This window comes from Triticum dicoccoides, chromosome 2A (genome assembly GCF_002162155.2).
Source record: "Triticum dicoccoides isolate Atlit2015 ecotype Zavitan chromosome 2A, WEW_v2.0, whole genome shotgun sequence".
NCBI classification, from domain to species: domain Eukaryota; kingdom Viridiplantae; phylum Streptophyta; class Magnoliopsida; order Poales; family Poaceae; genus Triticum; species Triticum dicoccoides.
Genome location: NC_041382.1, coordinates 697,834,808 through 697,850,235, shown reverse-complemented (window position 1 = coordinate 697,850,235; position 15,428 = coordinate 697,834,808). Strand labels below are relative to the sequence as shown.

At 49.7% G+C, this 15,428-nt stretch overlaps 2 protein-coding genes across 3 annotated transcripts; one reads left to right on the top strand and one right to left on the bottom strand.

Annotated features, from left to right (window-relative positions):
* Positions 1-47: 47 nt before the first annotated feature.
* LOC119356359 (HBS1-like protein) lies at positions 48-6,658 on the top strand. 2 transcript variants are annotated; one of them, XM_037623309.1, is made up of 11 exons: positions 48-371; positions 721-854; positions 2,589-2,738; positions 2,831-2,974; positions 3,726-4,060; positions 4,184-4,294; positions 4,382-4,881; positions 5,093-5,261; positions 5,709-5,948; positions 6,028-6,159; positions 6,270-6,658. In XM_037623309.1, exons 2-11 carry the CDS (start codon positions 725-727, stop codon positions 6,402-6,404), a joined length of 2,046 nt encoding a protein of 681 aa, XP_037479206.1. In that variant the 5' UTR covers positions 48-371; positions 721-724; the 3' UTR covers positions 6,405-6,658. The 2 variants fall into 2 exon arrangements, with proteins under 2 accessions (XP_037479206.1, XP_037479207.1); XM_037623310.1 differs by having other exon boundaries at positions 50-371; positions 2,834-2,974.
* Positions 6,659-9,170: 2,512 nt separating this feature from the next.
* On the bottom strand, positions 9,171-14,800 carry LOC119356358 (receptor protein kinase-like protein ZAR1). Its single transcript, XM_037623307.1, has 2 exons — positions 12,960-14,800; positions 9,171-10,116 (listed from the first exon to the last, which is right to left on the bottom strand). Exons 1-2 carry the CDS (start codon positions 14,779-14,781, stop codon positions 9,401-9,403), a joined length of 2,538 nt encoding a protein of 845 aa, XP_037479204.1. The 5' UTR covers positions 14,782-14,800; the 3' UTR covers positions 9,171-9,400.
* Between the last annotated feature and the right edge of the window lie 628 nt (positions 14,801-15,428).

The following is a 15,428-nucleotide window of genomic DNA, read 5'->3' as shown; positions in this document are numbered from 1 at the left end:
CTGCGTCGACCCGGCGCTGCCGCCCCTATCCCCTGCATCCAAACCTCTGTTCGGAAACGGGTTCTAGTCGGACCGGGTCCAACGCAAACCTCTCCGGTCCGGTCCGGCCGTTTCCGTTTCTAACCCGATACGATACGATACGATACGATAGACGCGACCTGGTTGCCCACGCGGAGCTTCCCTTCTACTGTACCCCCCGCCGCCCTTCCCCTGGCCCTGCTGTGTCCGGTTCAGTTTACACTCACGCCGCGGCCGCGCCTCCTCGACTCTTCCCCGAGAATCCAGAGGCGGGATAGGGGGACGAGCGAGAGGGGGAGGCAGAGCTCAGCATCTTCCAAGCCGAACGCCGAGGACATCTAGCTCACATCCAGGTAAAATCATCCGTTCCCCATTGCCCCCCGGCCCCCTTTTTTCGGTGTATTTCCAGCGCTTTTTTTGTTAGGGTTCCTTGATTTGGTGAGCGTGCGATTCCTGGAGCGAAACCTCCGCCCGTCCGCTCGCGCTTCGGTCGCCGTCGTGGGGTTCGGCGGGGTTTTGCGCGCTGCGGGTTTCGGGGCACCTGTGTGTAGTGCGCCGTTCTACTACTCAGTACTGACCAGTGCTGATTTGTGCCAGATGCGATTTAGGGTTCTTGAATGGGGAGTGCCATAACTAGGGTTCGATTTTGCTTGACTGCTCGTTGTGTATGCTAACTATGGACCATCTTTCGCGCTTTCCCAGGACAATGCCTCGCAAGGTTGTCTCCGGCCCCGACTACGACGACGACTATGCTGATTATGAGGATTATGAGGACGATTATGATGATTATGATGAGACTGGATATGCTGATGTTAAGCCCCCTGTGAAGGAGAAAGGTACGCGGCCGTCTGTGCAAGCTACTAGTCTGTCTGCGTACCGTATTCACTGCATCAGTTATAAGTAGGAAGTAATTTCAGTTATAAGTAGTTGCAATATCATATCTGATCAACTCCGCAATTGAAGCATTTTAAGTTGTTTGGCGGCAACTGTTGTACAGTTGTAATCTCGAATGCACCGATACGGATACGGGTATCAGTATCGGGCCAATACGGATACATAAATTCGTCATTTTGAAAAAGTGCCAATACGGATACGTTTTACTATTTATTTATTTTTCAAAAAAAGGGATTCAGAATGTCAACCGTGACCTTTCTACATCCATGGATTCCATGGTTCCCTGTCTTCTTTAGCAAATGAGCAGAAACTCTAGAGTAGCTACTCAAAGCTTCATGACCACAGTAGTCGCATTTCCATTTAGTGTTGCCTCCTCCAGGTGATTTCTCTATGATTTGAACATGGCTGCACAATGGTGCCCTTAGATTTGTAGGTACAGTAGGAGGTTCAGCAGGAGGAGATGAGAAAAATGAGATCTTCACAGATCAGAGGAGAAAGAAGAGGGGATGAGCTTGGCTGGGCAGGAAAAAGGAGAAGAGACGTTGGTGAGGAGTAGTAGCTCGTCGCCGGCTAGCCGTCGCTGCCGCCGGCCCTGAGTGAGTAGCTGCTAGGTACGCATCCACCAACCGCCGCCTGGTGTGAGCTCAGGAGGGAGGAAAGAAAACTGGGAGGGAAAGGAAGGGGGCATTGGGGTACTAGGGTTGCTGTCTGCCTCTTAACTGGGCTGAGTGGTCTCTTAGATGGGCTGGGTCGTATCCAAAACGATCTGAAAAAGTATCCTTCAAGTATCTGAATTGTTTTAAATCCTTTATTCATGGATACTCCTTGGATACGTATCGGGGGCGTATCGGAGGAGTATCGGTATCGGATACGGTATCCGATACCGATTCGCTAGTTGCCTGAAGTATCGGTGCATTCGAGGTTGTAATGTTCATGTTATACGTCGGTTTTCCGTTATGCTTGCTACCACATTTATAGTCTCGGTATGACCAACAGAATTCCACATACTCTATATAAAGCTCCCCAACACCATTGTTAAACAAATTGGGATGGCGACTAAGCTTATCATTAATGATTCCCTGCTCTTCCGTTGATTTCTGCTGCCTGTTTAGCCCATCTATTAATGTTAAATGCATGTGCACGTGTCTGTTTGCACCGCGGATGCACATGTGATATAATGTCTTATTACCTTTTAAGTGTCCATCTTCTTCTGCAAGGCGTTGTTGTCTATATGATAATTTTTTGACTGAAAGTCAAATTGTTTCGTCCATCCAGTCTAGCAGTCAAAACTTACTCACAAAATACGCAAAATAAAATGTTGTTAAAACTCGAAGCTTAGCAGGTTGTCGGTTGGAATTAGCCATTTTTTCTTGCTGGTTATTTGTTGAATGTTGGGGTGTATCCATCATACAATTTCAATTATTCTAAGCTTCTAATATACTCCCTCTGTAAAGAAATATAAGAGCATTTAGATTACTACTTTAGTGATCTAAATGCTCTTACATTTCTTTACGGAGGGAGTAGTTCTTATGGCCATACACCTTTGGATGATTTTGCACCTTAGTGGAATATGTAGTTTCTTTAGGCATTGCGTTACTCTGTTAGTCTCTTGATTAGTTTAAGTGCCTGTAGTTTGTCTCCTTGGTCTCATATTATGTTGCCACTCTCTTGTATAGAATCATCGAAGAAGTCTTCAAATGCAGTGCCTGTGCTTTGGAAGTGCTCCATGTGCACATTCGATAATCATGAAACTATGGTATACTGTGAGATGTGTGGGGTTTTCCGGGAATCTTTCGTCAAATCTGGCAAGGATGTTTCGATCAAAGGTATTTGAGTCTCATACATGTCTGAACAATTCTGATTATTGGCATATACATAAGGGTTGTAATGTAATCTTATATGCTCTCGTTGCAACTAGTAGAATCTGTCAACGGAATATCAAACAATTCTGGGACATCTGCTCTGTCAAACTCTGATTCTACCAAGATGCCAGCGAAGACTTCTACTACAAACTTCGACGGTGATTCTGAGAGAAAGTATGCTAGCACATCTCATGATAAAGGTATTATTGGTAAATATTGAAATTGGTTTCGTGAATTTATGTTTATGTTTAACTAAGAGCCCTGCTCTTTTGTTCCTTCAAGTTTGTCCTTCATCATGAACCCAATAAATATGAAAAGAGGAAAGAAAGGAAGATGCTAATTCGACATCTCACAGTATAACCAATCTGCTTATGTTATGTGTTGAAAACATGGCTTTGATCTATTATTCTCTATATGCACCGATATTTTAGTATTCTGGTTCGCTTGTGAACTCTTTACTTCCTTTGCAGTTCAGTATAAGCAGTCCCTTTCAATAAGTTTCTTTGGTAATATGTTTAGCAGCATTGGACCATCTATAAATAAAATTTGGATGCGCAGCACTGTCACAGCACATACATATTAAAAGTGGTTCAATGGTTGGACTTGTTGGAAGTCAATAACTTTGTTGACATCCCTTCTGAATCAAGTTAGTTCTATTGTTAAGGGTGAATTGATGAACTAAGGTTGCAGTGCTGTACATACTACTCCCTCTGTTCCTAAATATTTGTCTTTTTAGAGATTTCAAATGGACCACCACATACAGATGTATATAGACATATTTTAGAGTGTATATTCACTAATTTTGCTCCGTATGTAGTCACTTGTTGAAATCTCTAGAAAGACAAATATTTAGGAACGGAGGGAGTATTACCTATTGTGAACTCTGTCCTTCCTTTGCTGTTAGCGTTGTTTTTTGCATTCCTTAATTATTAATCATTTGTGTCTCAACAGTCAATTCCACACAGTTGGCGTCTATTGGTAGCTCATCAAGCACTGGAAAAAAGAAACAACCCGTAATCTCTGACAATAATGTGCCAATCGAGAGGACACCTCAATTGATTGCTGATCATTTTCAGCTAAAGGAGGACCAGGGTAGTAGTAGTAGGGCTAGCAGTTCTGCTCAGAATAAGGGTTCCATGGAGACACTTTCTTCTGACATAAGCCAGCTAAGTATCGAAAGGAATAATGTCAATGTTGCACAGCCTTTACCTGAAGAGTATAAGCCTGAGGGGTGGATGCTAGCTGATCAGGAGTCCGGGGTGCTGAGCCAACTAAACCTTGCAATAGTATGTTACTACTCATCTTTTGCTGTGACTTTTAAATATGGAATCTGCTCTTTTCACATTTCCTCTTCTAAAAGAGATTTTGCTTTGTCTAAAGATGTACTTGTCTCTAAACAATTTCGTTAGGTGGGTCATGTTGATTCTGGCAAGTCAACACTCTCTGGGAGATTGCTACACCTATTAGGGAAGATATCGAAAAGAGATATGCACAAAAATGAGAAGGAGGCTAAGGAAAAAGTAAGTTGCTACTGCCTTTGTGTCAGTCCCCCAATTCATTTTGGCGCACAAATCTGACTGTTTGTGTGCTGTCATTTGTTTATCCAGGGAAAGGGGTCATTTGCTTATGCATGGGCCATGGATGAGAGTACTGAAGAAAGGGCAAGAGGTGTCACAATGACAGTGGCTGTCGCCTATTTGGAGACCAAGAAATACCGTGTAGTTTTGCTTGACTCTCCTGGCCACAAAGATTTCGTGCCAAATTTGATATCTGGTGCAACACAGGCTGATGCAGCTATTCTTGTGGTTGATGCATCAACTGGTTCTTTTGAATCTGGTATGGATGGGGAAGGAGGGAAAAGTGTTGGGCAGACAAAGGAGCATGCTCAGCTTATTAGAAGCTTTGGTGTTGAGCAACTTATTGTTGCAGTCAACAAGATGGATGCTATTGGGTACTCAAAAGATAGGCTGGAGTTCATCAAGGTACGACTTGGTAGTTTTCTGCGGTCATGCAACTTCCGGGATTCAGCTGTTACCTGGATTCCTCTTAGTGCTGTAGAGAACCAGAATTTGATTAAATCTCCTTCAGATGCTCGTTTTACCTCCTGGTAAGCTCTGTTTCAAGTGGACTTTGTTTCTTTTTGATTTACCACTTTAGGGTGAATTTCTCCAGTGCAGCGGATGTTGTAGCCTCTCTCTAGTTAAATGTTTGGTTTTATGTGCCAACTTTGAGAGTGTTGATCTGTGGACATATATAGTCTTGGCAAATTTTTGCTGTTTTTCTCACAATTTGAATCTTGAATGGATATATCCTTTCAGGTATCAAGGGTCGTGTCTCTTGGATGCTATAGATTGCTTGCAGCTTCCTTCTCGGGATGTTTCAAAGCCCCTCATTCTTCCTATATGTGATGTTATCAAATCTCAGTCGACAGGACAACTGGCAGCTTTTGGAAAATTAGAAACTGGCGCTATTCGAAATGGTTCAAAGGTAGATTCCTCACAAACTTTTCTCTTCAGAAGCTACCATTATTCCTGTATTGCATTGAGACCGGTTGCTATAATGAGAGTAGATTAATTCAATTCTATTTAGAGCATGATCTTGCTAGTGACATGCCAATCTTTCAGCAATAGCATGATGCGAGAATTTGTCATGGCAAAATTATGTCCCATTCTTTGCTTTATAACTTAGTTGAATGATTTAGTGCTACAATGATCTTGAAAATATTTTCCAGGCAATAGATTTATGACTGAACTGAAACTAGAGCAGGATGCCTATGTTTCCAATACAGAAATCCTTACCAGGACAGAGCAATAGGGCCAACTATTGATCTTACTTTCCCTTGATAAATAGTTTGGATTGGATAAACGATTTTTTTTGGAGACATGCACGCGCAATTATATTTCTCCTGACTGCTTGGATCTTTTCCTTGTGCAGGTCTTGGTTTTACCTTGTGAGGAAGTGGCGACAGTGAAATCCATTGAACGAGACTCTAGTTCATGCAGCATAGCGAGAGCTGGTGACAATGTGGCAGTTATTTTACAGGGAATTGATGGTAGTCGAATAATACCTGGCGGGATTCTTTGTCACCCTGGTTTCCCTGTGCCTGTAGCCAACTACTTGGAGCTTAAGATTCGAGTGTTGGACATCGCCATCCCAATTCTCATTGGTTATCAGGTAAAGAAATGTCATATAACCAAAGCCTTGTTTGATTAGCTTCTTCTCCAGCATAATCATATCAATTTTATTGACCTAGGTGGAGTTTCACATACATCATGTGAAGGAAGCTGCAAGAGTAACGAAAATCGTGGCGTTGCTTGACAAGACAGGCAAGCCAAGTAAAACAGCACCGCGGTTTCTTAAATCAAAGCAGAATGCTGTTGTGCAGGTAATCAACGAGTACTAGCCCTCGTGAACAGCTAACTTTTGTGAAGTTATATACCTTGTGAATGTTGTGAAAACTGTTTGCATTCTTGTAACATTATTGCTTTTTGTCAGGTTATGCTAGATCAAGCGGTCTGTGTCGAGGAATTCTCGAAATGCCGAGCTCTTGGAAGGGCATTCTTAAGGTCGTCTGGAAGCACGATCGCTGTCGGTATAGTGACTAAGATAATGAGGCAGGATCAGCACTAGAGGACCCCTGTCGTCCAAAACCCGGGCCAAGTTGCTGCCTTGCAAGATCAGTACCTACCGACTGGTACTGTAATACCGGCGCTGGCAAGTTTTGTTCTCTGTTCGCTTGTCGCCGTTGCTGTTGTGCATTAGTGCTGAGTTATGCCTTGTAAAAATGTTCACACCTGTGAATGACTTGTATACCTTGAATGCTGAGTTAGTTTTAATTAAGCTGGGGAATGCAGTAACTTTTTTTGGCAGAAAGCAGCCTGTTACATTTCTGAATGGGTAATGTGACAATTAACCTGTGCTGTTAGAAGAAAGGGTGAATCAATCATATATATTCCCACGTTCACCTCTCTAGCTAAACTCCTACCTAAATTTTCACAAACCTCCACACGTACCCTCGTTCACCTTTAGCTAAAGTTTCACAAACCTCTAAGCTAAAATCAAACTTTCATCTTTGCCAGCGTGGGCTTATTCAACCAACATGGATCCGGAGTCCAGAGATCGAGATTTGTCGAGGGAGCTCGGTGGCGTCTAGGCAGGGGAGTTAGTATGCTCCAGCCCAGAAACTCCGGGAAACGGCTCCAGCGAGGTGACCGGGAGGTGATCTTCTGCCTTCTCTCGACACCAGCGACGTCGTGGGTCCTCGTCCTCTTCGTGTGTTGCTCTAGCGGACGAGGACACCAACAGTTGCTGCATCAATGATGGAGACGGCGCCACGTTGGAATAATCTGCTTATGCTCTTTCTCCATCTCGGTAGCGTTCTAATGGTCTTCAGATCCGTGAGATTTGTCTGATGGTCGACGCACAACGCTTTCTCGGGTGGCGTTAGCATCGCCTATTACAGTTGTGTTTGGTCTTTTGCAATAGGGTGTGTGGATGGCGGCAAACAACGATGTTCCTCTTCTTTGACCGCGTCGGATGAAGTTGACGGTGCTGAGATGTAACAGACATGAGAAAGTATCCCAGCTGACGTGCTAAAAAGCCTCGATCGCGTCGCTTACAGCGATTCCGTTCGTCGGCCCAAAAAGCATCCTTATACCCGAAGATGCTCCTCTAGATATGGGTATGATGGCAAATCCTTTTTTTTTCAGTGTTGCCTCGGCGACTGTGAAAGACGATGGTGGACGACCTTTCAGCGTGACACAAGATTCCGCCAGAGTAAAATTCTAGTTTTACTTTTTGTGTAGTCTTTAATGCAATATTGCAAGACATATATGTATGTCTCTTATAGTGACATTGTGTGTACTTTGTGTAACCCGGCTTTTTAATGAAATATATGTGGTTACTTTAAAAAAGAAACTCCAGGCGGCCGTCCTTGCTCGCCCTAATGCAATCAATGTATGAGACTGGCTAGATGTCAGTCGATTATTTTTTTGTCAATCGATCTGTTTTAAGTCGTCACATGTGAATGAATGACCATGTCGCTTTCTTCAACCTCCTTCCCATCCTCATGTTCATCTTTTTTCCCAAACCGTCTCACGTACCACCAGTCCAACCGCATGCTATTGCCGCCCGCGACCGGCGCCGCTCCCTGCTTGCCTCACCGCACACCGCCATCCCTCTAACCCCGACGAACCTCCATATTTTTCCGTCAAATCTATATCCCCGCGCCCCTATCATAGATACCCGGCAAGCATGCCACCCTAAGATAGACACCCGGCGAGTCTGTCTTCCAAAGATAGACCCAGATGGTGCTGCTTCTTCGGCGAGCCGAATGCTCCTTCCTTCTCTCCGGCGGCCGCTGCTTCCATCATGCAAATTCGACTAACCAGGTGATTGACATTCAACTAAACTACGATACATCATGTTAGAGCATCTCCAATAGCCGCGCTGGAATTTGGGTTTTTTTTTGCGCGCGCAATCGTTTCGGGAGCTCCAGCGGAGGCGCAAAAACCACGCACGCGGCATAAGCAGTTCAACGCGCGGGCCGCTTATTTCATGCGCCCGCTTCCGCGCGCTGCACACTCGAGCGCCCGCGCCGCACCCTCTCCGCCACGCCGCTTTCGCCCCGCCGCCGGCGAATTCGCCCGATGGACGGACGATGGAGCTACCATGGGCGGCATGGGTAGCTTCGGAGCTACCAATGGAGGCCATGGGTGGCTTTGGAGCTATCATGGGAGACATGAGTTTTGCATCTTTCATGGGAGGCGTGGGAGTATCTCCGGATGACATGGGTGGACGCATGTCTTCCAGTGTGCCTCACATACCTTCGCATGATGCCGTTGGAGATCTTGCCAACGCCTTTCGAGCTCCCCATGATAATGCGGCGCGACACAATAATGAGGAGGAGGAAGAATCATTTTTTGAGGATGAAGAATCAGAGGAAAAGGAGGACGAAGACGAGGATGAAGCATGATTGTTGATGTGCCATTTGTTTGTATGAACTTTTATGTCATGAACTTCGTTGCATGATTTTGAACTTGGTTGGATGATAATGTGATGTGGCATGATTTTGAACTTTTATTTATGTCATGAAACTTGTTTGGGTGATTTTAAACTATGCTATCTCTTGTTTTGATGTTTGAAATATCATCATATTGTCTTCAAAATGCAACATATGACAAACGTCGGCTGCTCGCGCCTTGCAGTTTAGCGCGTCTGCTGGAGCGGCTTGGGCACGCTATATTTTGCAGCGGCCGCTGGAGCCAGTGCACCGCGACGCGTAAAAACTGACAATTCCAGCGATGTAAACTGTTTTTTAACGCGTCACGTGTTGCGCGGCCGTTGGAGATGCTCTTTTCTTATGCATGCAAAGTTGCAAACCCAGTTTTTAAGGAATGGACGCGGAAAGTACACTTCTATATGCTGTTGTATGATCACAAATCGTCAGTTTTGTCGGAACGAATAACCAAGAAACCCCAATTACAAAATAAATAAAAAAGAATATGAAGAGCTCAAGAGCGAGAGAGGAAGCTCAAGAAAAGAAGACTTCTCCGACGAGCTTTGTCACGAACACATAACGTGGCAGCGTAAGCCAACGGCCGTACCCGTACGTGACGCATCCGTTCTCACGACCCGATCTTGTCGAGGCCGTCGGCGACGGTCTTCATCTTGGGCCGGAGCTCCGGGTCGGCCTCGGTGCACGCCAGCGCGACGTGGAACGCGGCGACGATCTCCTTCTTGGGCAGCGCCGGCGCCTCCCGCAGCAGCGCCGGGTCCACCATCTCCGCCACCGGCCGCGCGTCCTCGAACCCGCGCCGCACCCACCGCACCGCCTCCGGCACCGCCTCGTGCTCCGCGCTCCCGGACCGGTCCGTCGTCGTCGTGGACGGCCCCGAGAAGGACGCGGACGTCGACGGCGACGCGTGGTCCGCCGGCCCCCGCCCCGTCAGCAGCTCCAGCAGGATCACCCCGAAGGAGAACACGTCCCACTTCTGCGCCGGCCGCGCGCCCGGCGCGCGCGCCTCGGGCGCCCGGTAGCCGCTCGCGTGCGCCTGCGCCGGCGCCGGCTTCGTGTAGGGGATGGCGCCGCCGAGGAGGCTGCCGCCGGAGGACGGCGGCGCGGCGTCGGGGCCGCAGCCGGCGATGGCGAGCAGGCGGACGAGGCCGAAGTCGGCGACGCGCGGGGTGAAGTCGGCGTCCAGGAGGATGTTGGACGGCTTGACCTCGCCGTGGACGAACCGCCGGGTGCTGCTGCACTCGTGGAGGTACGCCAGGCCGCGCGCCGCGCCCTTGGCGATCTTCAGCCGCGCCGCCCACGACAGCACAGGCTCGCCGCTGCGACCTGCAACGTCGACATGGGTGTATTACTAACCATAGTAATTGATGGGCATTTATTCTGAATAAGAAACAAAAATGCTACAGACAGAATTAACGTCCACATCGCCAGAAATAAAAACTTTGGCGCTTTGCACGGACACAAGCAGCCATGACATGCCACTGTTCATGGACACTGACTGCATATGAGGAAGAGGAAGGGGTTTGTGCAGCGAGCATTAATTGCCACGTTGTGCCTGATTTGTCATTCACTTGACAGTGGTACTAGTAATTGTTGCCGCAAGCACATGGCTTCTCACAACACGCAAACCAAGCATTGCTGCCCGCACACACCACTTTTATGGCGTCCTGACAAAGTTGTCAAGCTTTGCCCTATCAAGGCCCGAAAGCCACATAGAAAGGCAGCATCAACAGCAGCCTCAGCAGTCAGCACTACACTCATCACGGATCACCCAGTAATCAAAAGCGCTCGTTGATCATGCTCATGCATGCGCGTCGCCGAGGCGTGCCTCCGCGGTCTCAATTATCATCACCTCTCCGCGCTCTGCTTTCTGCTCGCGTGGAAGGCCTTTTCGGGTCATGTTTAGCCCCGGAAGATCATTCTGTTAGGCCGTGACAGTGACAAAGGTTCCAGGCCTAAAAAGGTCCCCTTTCCCCCCCTTCCAGGCTCTGCAGTCTGCACGAAGGAATCAGGATGCTGGAAAGGCATTCCTTTGCCCTTTCCCTCTTGGTTTGTCAGTATTGTGCAAGTGCTGGTATGGAGGATACCTTAAAAATGACATGATCCCATGAGGCATTGGACTGTAAAGCGTGCGTGTACGCCATAAACAACACGTAGTTTTTGGTGCAGCATATTCAGTTAGCGGCCGGGCCCAGCTTATGGCGCGACTCTTGGCTCTTAAGTCACGCAACAACAAAAAAGCTCTTAAGTTACGCTAGCAACTCCCCTGGTTTTCAAGCAGACAGCGACGGCTCGCTGCTGTTACTGGAGAGCACGAGCGAAGACACGAGGCAGAAATGTTTTTTCTTTCTTTGCATGTCACTGGAACCATCCATCCGTCCGGTCGACAGCAGATGCCCGGCATGGGTGGCAGAGTGAGTGTGGTCCATCTCCGTCCGGGGACACAGGTCGGTGCCGTGTTTGGAAGCTTTCGCTCTCGCCGCTTGTCCTGCGGTGGATCGAATCGCCTGACCGGTCCGTCGTCCGTTAGGAAACTGTTGATGGGATGATGCCTCCGTCGCACGGCACGTCGGCACGGCAGGTGGTTCGATCCTATAGATAGAACATGCCTCGTGGTGGCATCTTCAAATCCTACCGCTAAACCTAAAGGTGACGTGTTATCGGACAAAAGGGCGCAAAGCCTCCAAGACAACGCCTTCAAAAAAGACTAGCCGCTCACATGTCAAAGTCAGTTGGTTCGCCAGACTAAGTTAGACCCTGGCCTATAACCGTCAAACCAATATCTTCGAAGCAGCCTTATCATGCCAGAAAGGTTAGATCATGGGTTGTCACCTAGGAGCTATGTCTCTCACCAGTCATTGTCCACCATTCTAGGTCATGCTCACACAGAATTAGGCGGGACAAAGGATACATCACCGGAAGGGAAGACAACACCGCGCCGCTTCCGATCATTGCCGCACCGCCATCTCGCCGATGGCTGCCGTTTGCGCCTAACAGTCGCCGCACCAAGATGCACCACCTAGATGTCATCAATGGTCGTTCCGGCCCACGATGGAGCCAACGTTGGCCTCGGTAGGGCCCTTGGGCAACGGTGAGGGGGAGGATCATGCCGCCTTGCCCAACCTCCCTACGAGACCGGTCCGACGTCCGATGCACCGCACATGACCTGCATGATTCGGCATGCCTCGCGGTCGCGAGCTGCACCAGCCTGCGTCCGCCACCCCATCGTTCAACACATTGGGGTATGTCGGATCTGCATGTCCCAACCACCACGCCATGCGAGCGTCTCTAGAGACGTCTGAGAGGGGCCGCACGCCGAGGTGCAACACGATTAAGCTTGATCCATGCTCCAGCCACATGCCAAATCCACGTCCGGGGTGCTGGTGGACCATGTGCAAACACTGGCTTGACCTTCCACGCGCAGACATCGTTAGTTGCATGCGAAGGGAGATGCCCTGCGAGCTGGTACCGCATGAGCTTTGCCCGACGACGACGAGGATGGAAAGCAGAAGAGGAGGGCAAGGAGTGGGGGATGGGTGGGTGGGAGACGTAGAAATTTATTTGATGGTGTGTCATGGATTAAAATAAGGAGGAACCATACCCTAATTCTACTACCTGTTTCGGTTTATAAGTCCTACGCATATACCTAGGTTGCCAATTTTATCACTCTAATATAAACTATATGACACAAAAATTATATTATTTGAAAATAGAACATCTAAAGTTTATATTGGTATATTTTTTGTAATATATGACTTGTATTAGGTTGGTCAAATTGACAACCTAGGGGTACGCGCACGCCCTGTAAACTGAAAGAGAGGTAGTATGTTTTTTGTTTGGCAAAAGTTATGACCCTTCCCGTGCACTGAAATTCTTGCCACATGTCATCATTGGTTGTACTATTATTATGATCCAATATATCTTATATTTTTACAGGGGAATATACCAAATTTCAATGCTGTTGTCGTGCATTTAATACGTAATCAAGCAACATAAAAGTAAAATAAAAACTAACCCACACTCTATTAAGATGATTTACTATCCTAGTGAGTTTGGCTTCAAGTTATATTACCAGGAGCAGCAAGTTTTGTTCAAAGCGAAAGAGCAGTAAGCGAGTTGACCGGTGTTGTTATAAAAAAGAAAAGTTGACCGGTGTTACTTTTACTTACCACGCAGCGCGGTGGCGAGGTTACCGTTGCCGACGAAGTCGGTGACGACGAGCTTCTCGTCCGGTGACCAGTAGTAAGCGCGCAGCCGCACCACGTTGGGGTGCCGCACCCGCCCCATCGCCCGCGCCTCCGCCCTGAACTCCTTGCACCTCTCTGCGCCACCACCGCCGCCGCCCAGCCGCCGGACGGCCACCGGCGTCGAGCCATTGCCCACCACCACCTTGTACACGATCCCCTTCCCTCCCTTCCCCAGCACATACGCGGACGACCGGAGCAGCTCGTCCAGCTCCATCCGGAATCCCCGGTCGATCGCCACAAGCTCCCCGTCGGCGCCGCTGCACTTGCCGTCTCCTTCTTCCTCGTCGTCCGACGAGCCGTCAACCCAACCTCTGTCGCGGCGGCCCCAAATGCAGCCGCACAGCCCCTTGTTCCGATCATCGTCGTCGTCGTCTTCGGCGATTGCGCGGCCACGGCCGCCGCGGCCTTCCCTCCGGTCCTTGACTTTCCAGTATATGTACACCAGGATGATGCCGACGAGGGCGACGCCGGCGGCGTCGGCGACGGAGATGAGCGCTATCAGGCTTGATTTAATTGGCTGGTGCTGGCTGTCGTTAGAGGCGGAGGCTGTTGATGAACTGGTGTTCTGTGGCGGCGGCGATTGCGTCGGCGGTGGGACGGCTCGGCAGGCAACTTGGAGCGGGAAGCCGCAGAGAGCGGGGTTGTTGAGGAACGCGGTGGGGCCCTGGCTGGCGAGGGAGCCCGTCTGCGGGATGGCGCCGGAGAGGTTGTTGAAGCGGAGGTCGAGAGTGACGGTCGCCGGGAGGCGGCCGAGCTCCGGCGGCACGATGCCGGAGAACTGGTTGTGCGAGAGGTTGAGTGTGCCGGAGAGCTTGGGGAGCTGGCCGAGGTCCGGCGGGATGGAGCCGTTGAAGGCGTTGGAGGAGAGGTCGAGCTGCTGCAGGCTGGACAACTCCGGCCAAACACCGGCGGGCACCTCGCCAGAGAAGGTGTTTCTGGAGACGATAAGACGCTGCAAGCTCCGGCAGTTCCGGAGGTCGAGCGGCAGCTCGCCGGAGAGCGAGTTCCGGGAAACATCGAGGTTCTGCAGCCTCGGGAGGTCGCAGAGCGCCATGGGGAGCTTGCCGGTGAGCGCGTTGTTGTAGAGGAAGATGGAGTGGAGCGAGGAGGCGTTGGAGAGCGCGGCCGGGATGCCGCCCGTGAGGCGGTTGTCGTGGAGGTTGAGCCGGCGGAGGAAGAGCAGCGAGCCGAGCTCGGAGGGGATGTAGCCGGCCACGTTCTTGCCGGCGACGGCCAGGCCGACCACGCGCGGCTGCGAGGAGATGTTGGCGCAGGTGACGCCGGGCCAGCGGCACGGGTCGGCGTCCGACTCGGACCACTTGGCGAGGGCCGAGGCCGGGTCGTCGGTCACGGCCGCCTTGAAGGCCAGCAGCGCGAGGCCGTCGTCGGTGAGCGCCACGGCCGGCGCCGGCGGCAACGCGAGGAGCAGCAGCAGGAGGAGAATCGTGGTCGGGACCGTCCTCATGAGCAGAACAAACTCTTCTATCGTCTGTGTCAGCGTGTGTCCCTGGCTAACACTGACTGTCAGTGGCCACAGAGAGGCGCGGCAGCAGAGGTTAGAGGGGTTATAGAAACCGACAGATCTGCGGCAGCGCTGCGGTTGGAATCGAGTGGACACCTTGGATTTCGAAGGCGCCCCGGATGTGAGTGGTGGTGATGGAATTTTTCTCCTTTTCGTTGGCATGCTAGGAGTAGTGAGGAAGTGGTTATGCGTGGAAAGATGGTTAATGGTGGCTGTCTTCATTAGAGTGGGTAGGGCCCCGGATGTGGTAATGGGGCTCGTAGTAGCCGGAGAGAGACGTGTGGGGGAGGGGAGTACAAGGGAAGCAAAGTTGTGTGTATGTGCGCTTCGTGGCTGGACTGTAGAGTATGATGAAGGACGTTGCGGTGAGCCAAAGACTGGAGGACGGCCGGGTAATCATTCCTGTGGGTATGGACTTTAGGTGGCCTGGTTGGTGAGGTGAGTGAGTGAGTGAGGCCTGTTCGTGCACTTGCCTTTTGCCATATGCATCTTACTGTAGAACCAAGTATATCTGCTATGTTAGGGCATCTCGAACGTCGACCCTCAAACTGCCCGCAACCGTTTGAACTGCGCGGTCCGGATGTGTTTTGTCATTTAATGCGGAGCTGTATCGGTTCGCTCGGCAGGCAAATATAAGGTAATTTTTTGAGTCTAAATGCACCTTCGTGATATTCCTTGGTCCCTCATTGAACATATTGTCGAAACTAAATCCGGCAGATCTCTCGGTAGAGTATACTAAACTAGGCTACTTGGCATGATGGTAGCAAAAACACATGATTTTAATCAGGTTCAGGCTTTCTAGAGGAGATAAAACCCCGCACCCCGCTTGTGCTTTATTATGTTGGGGTGTATGAAGAGTAAAAAGTACC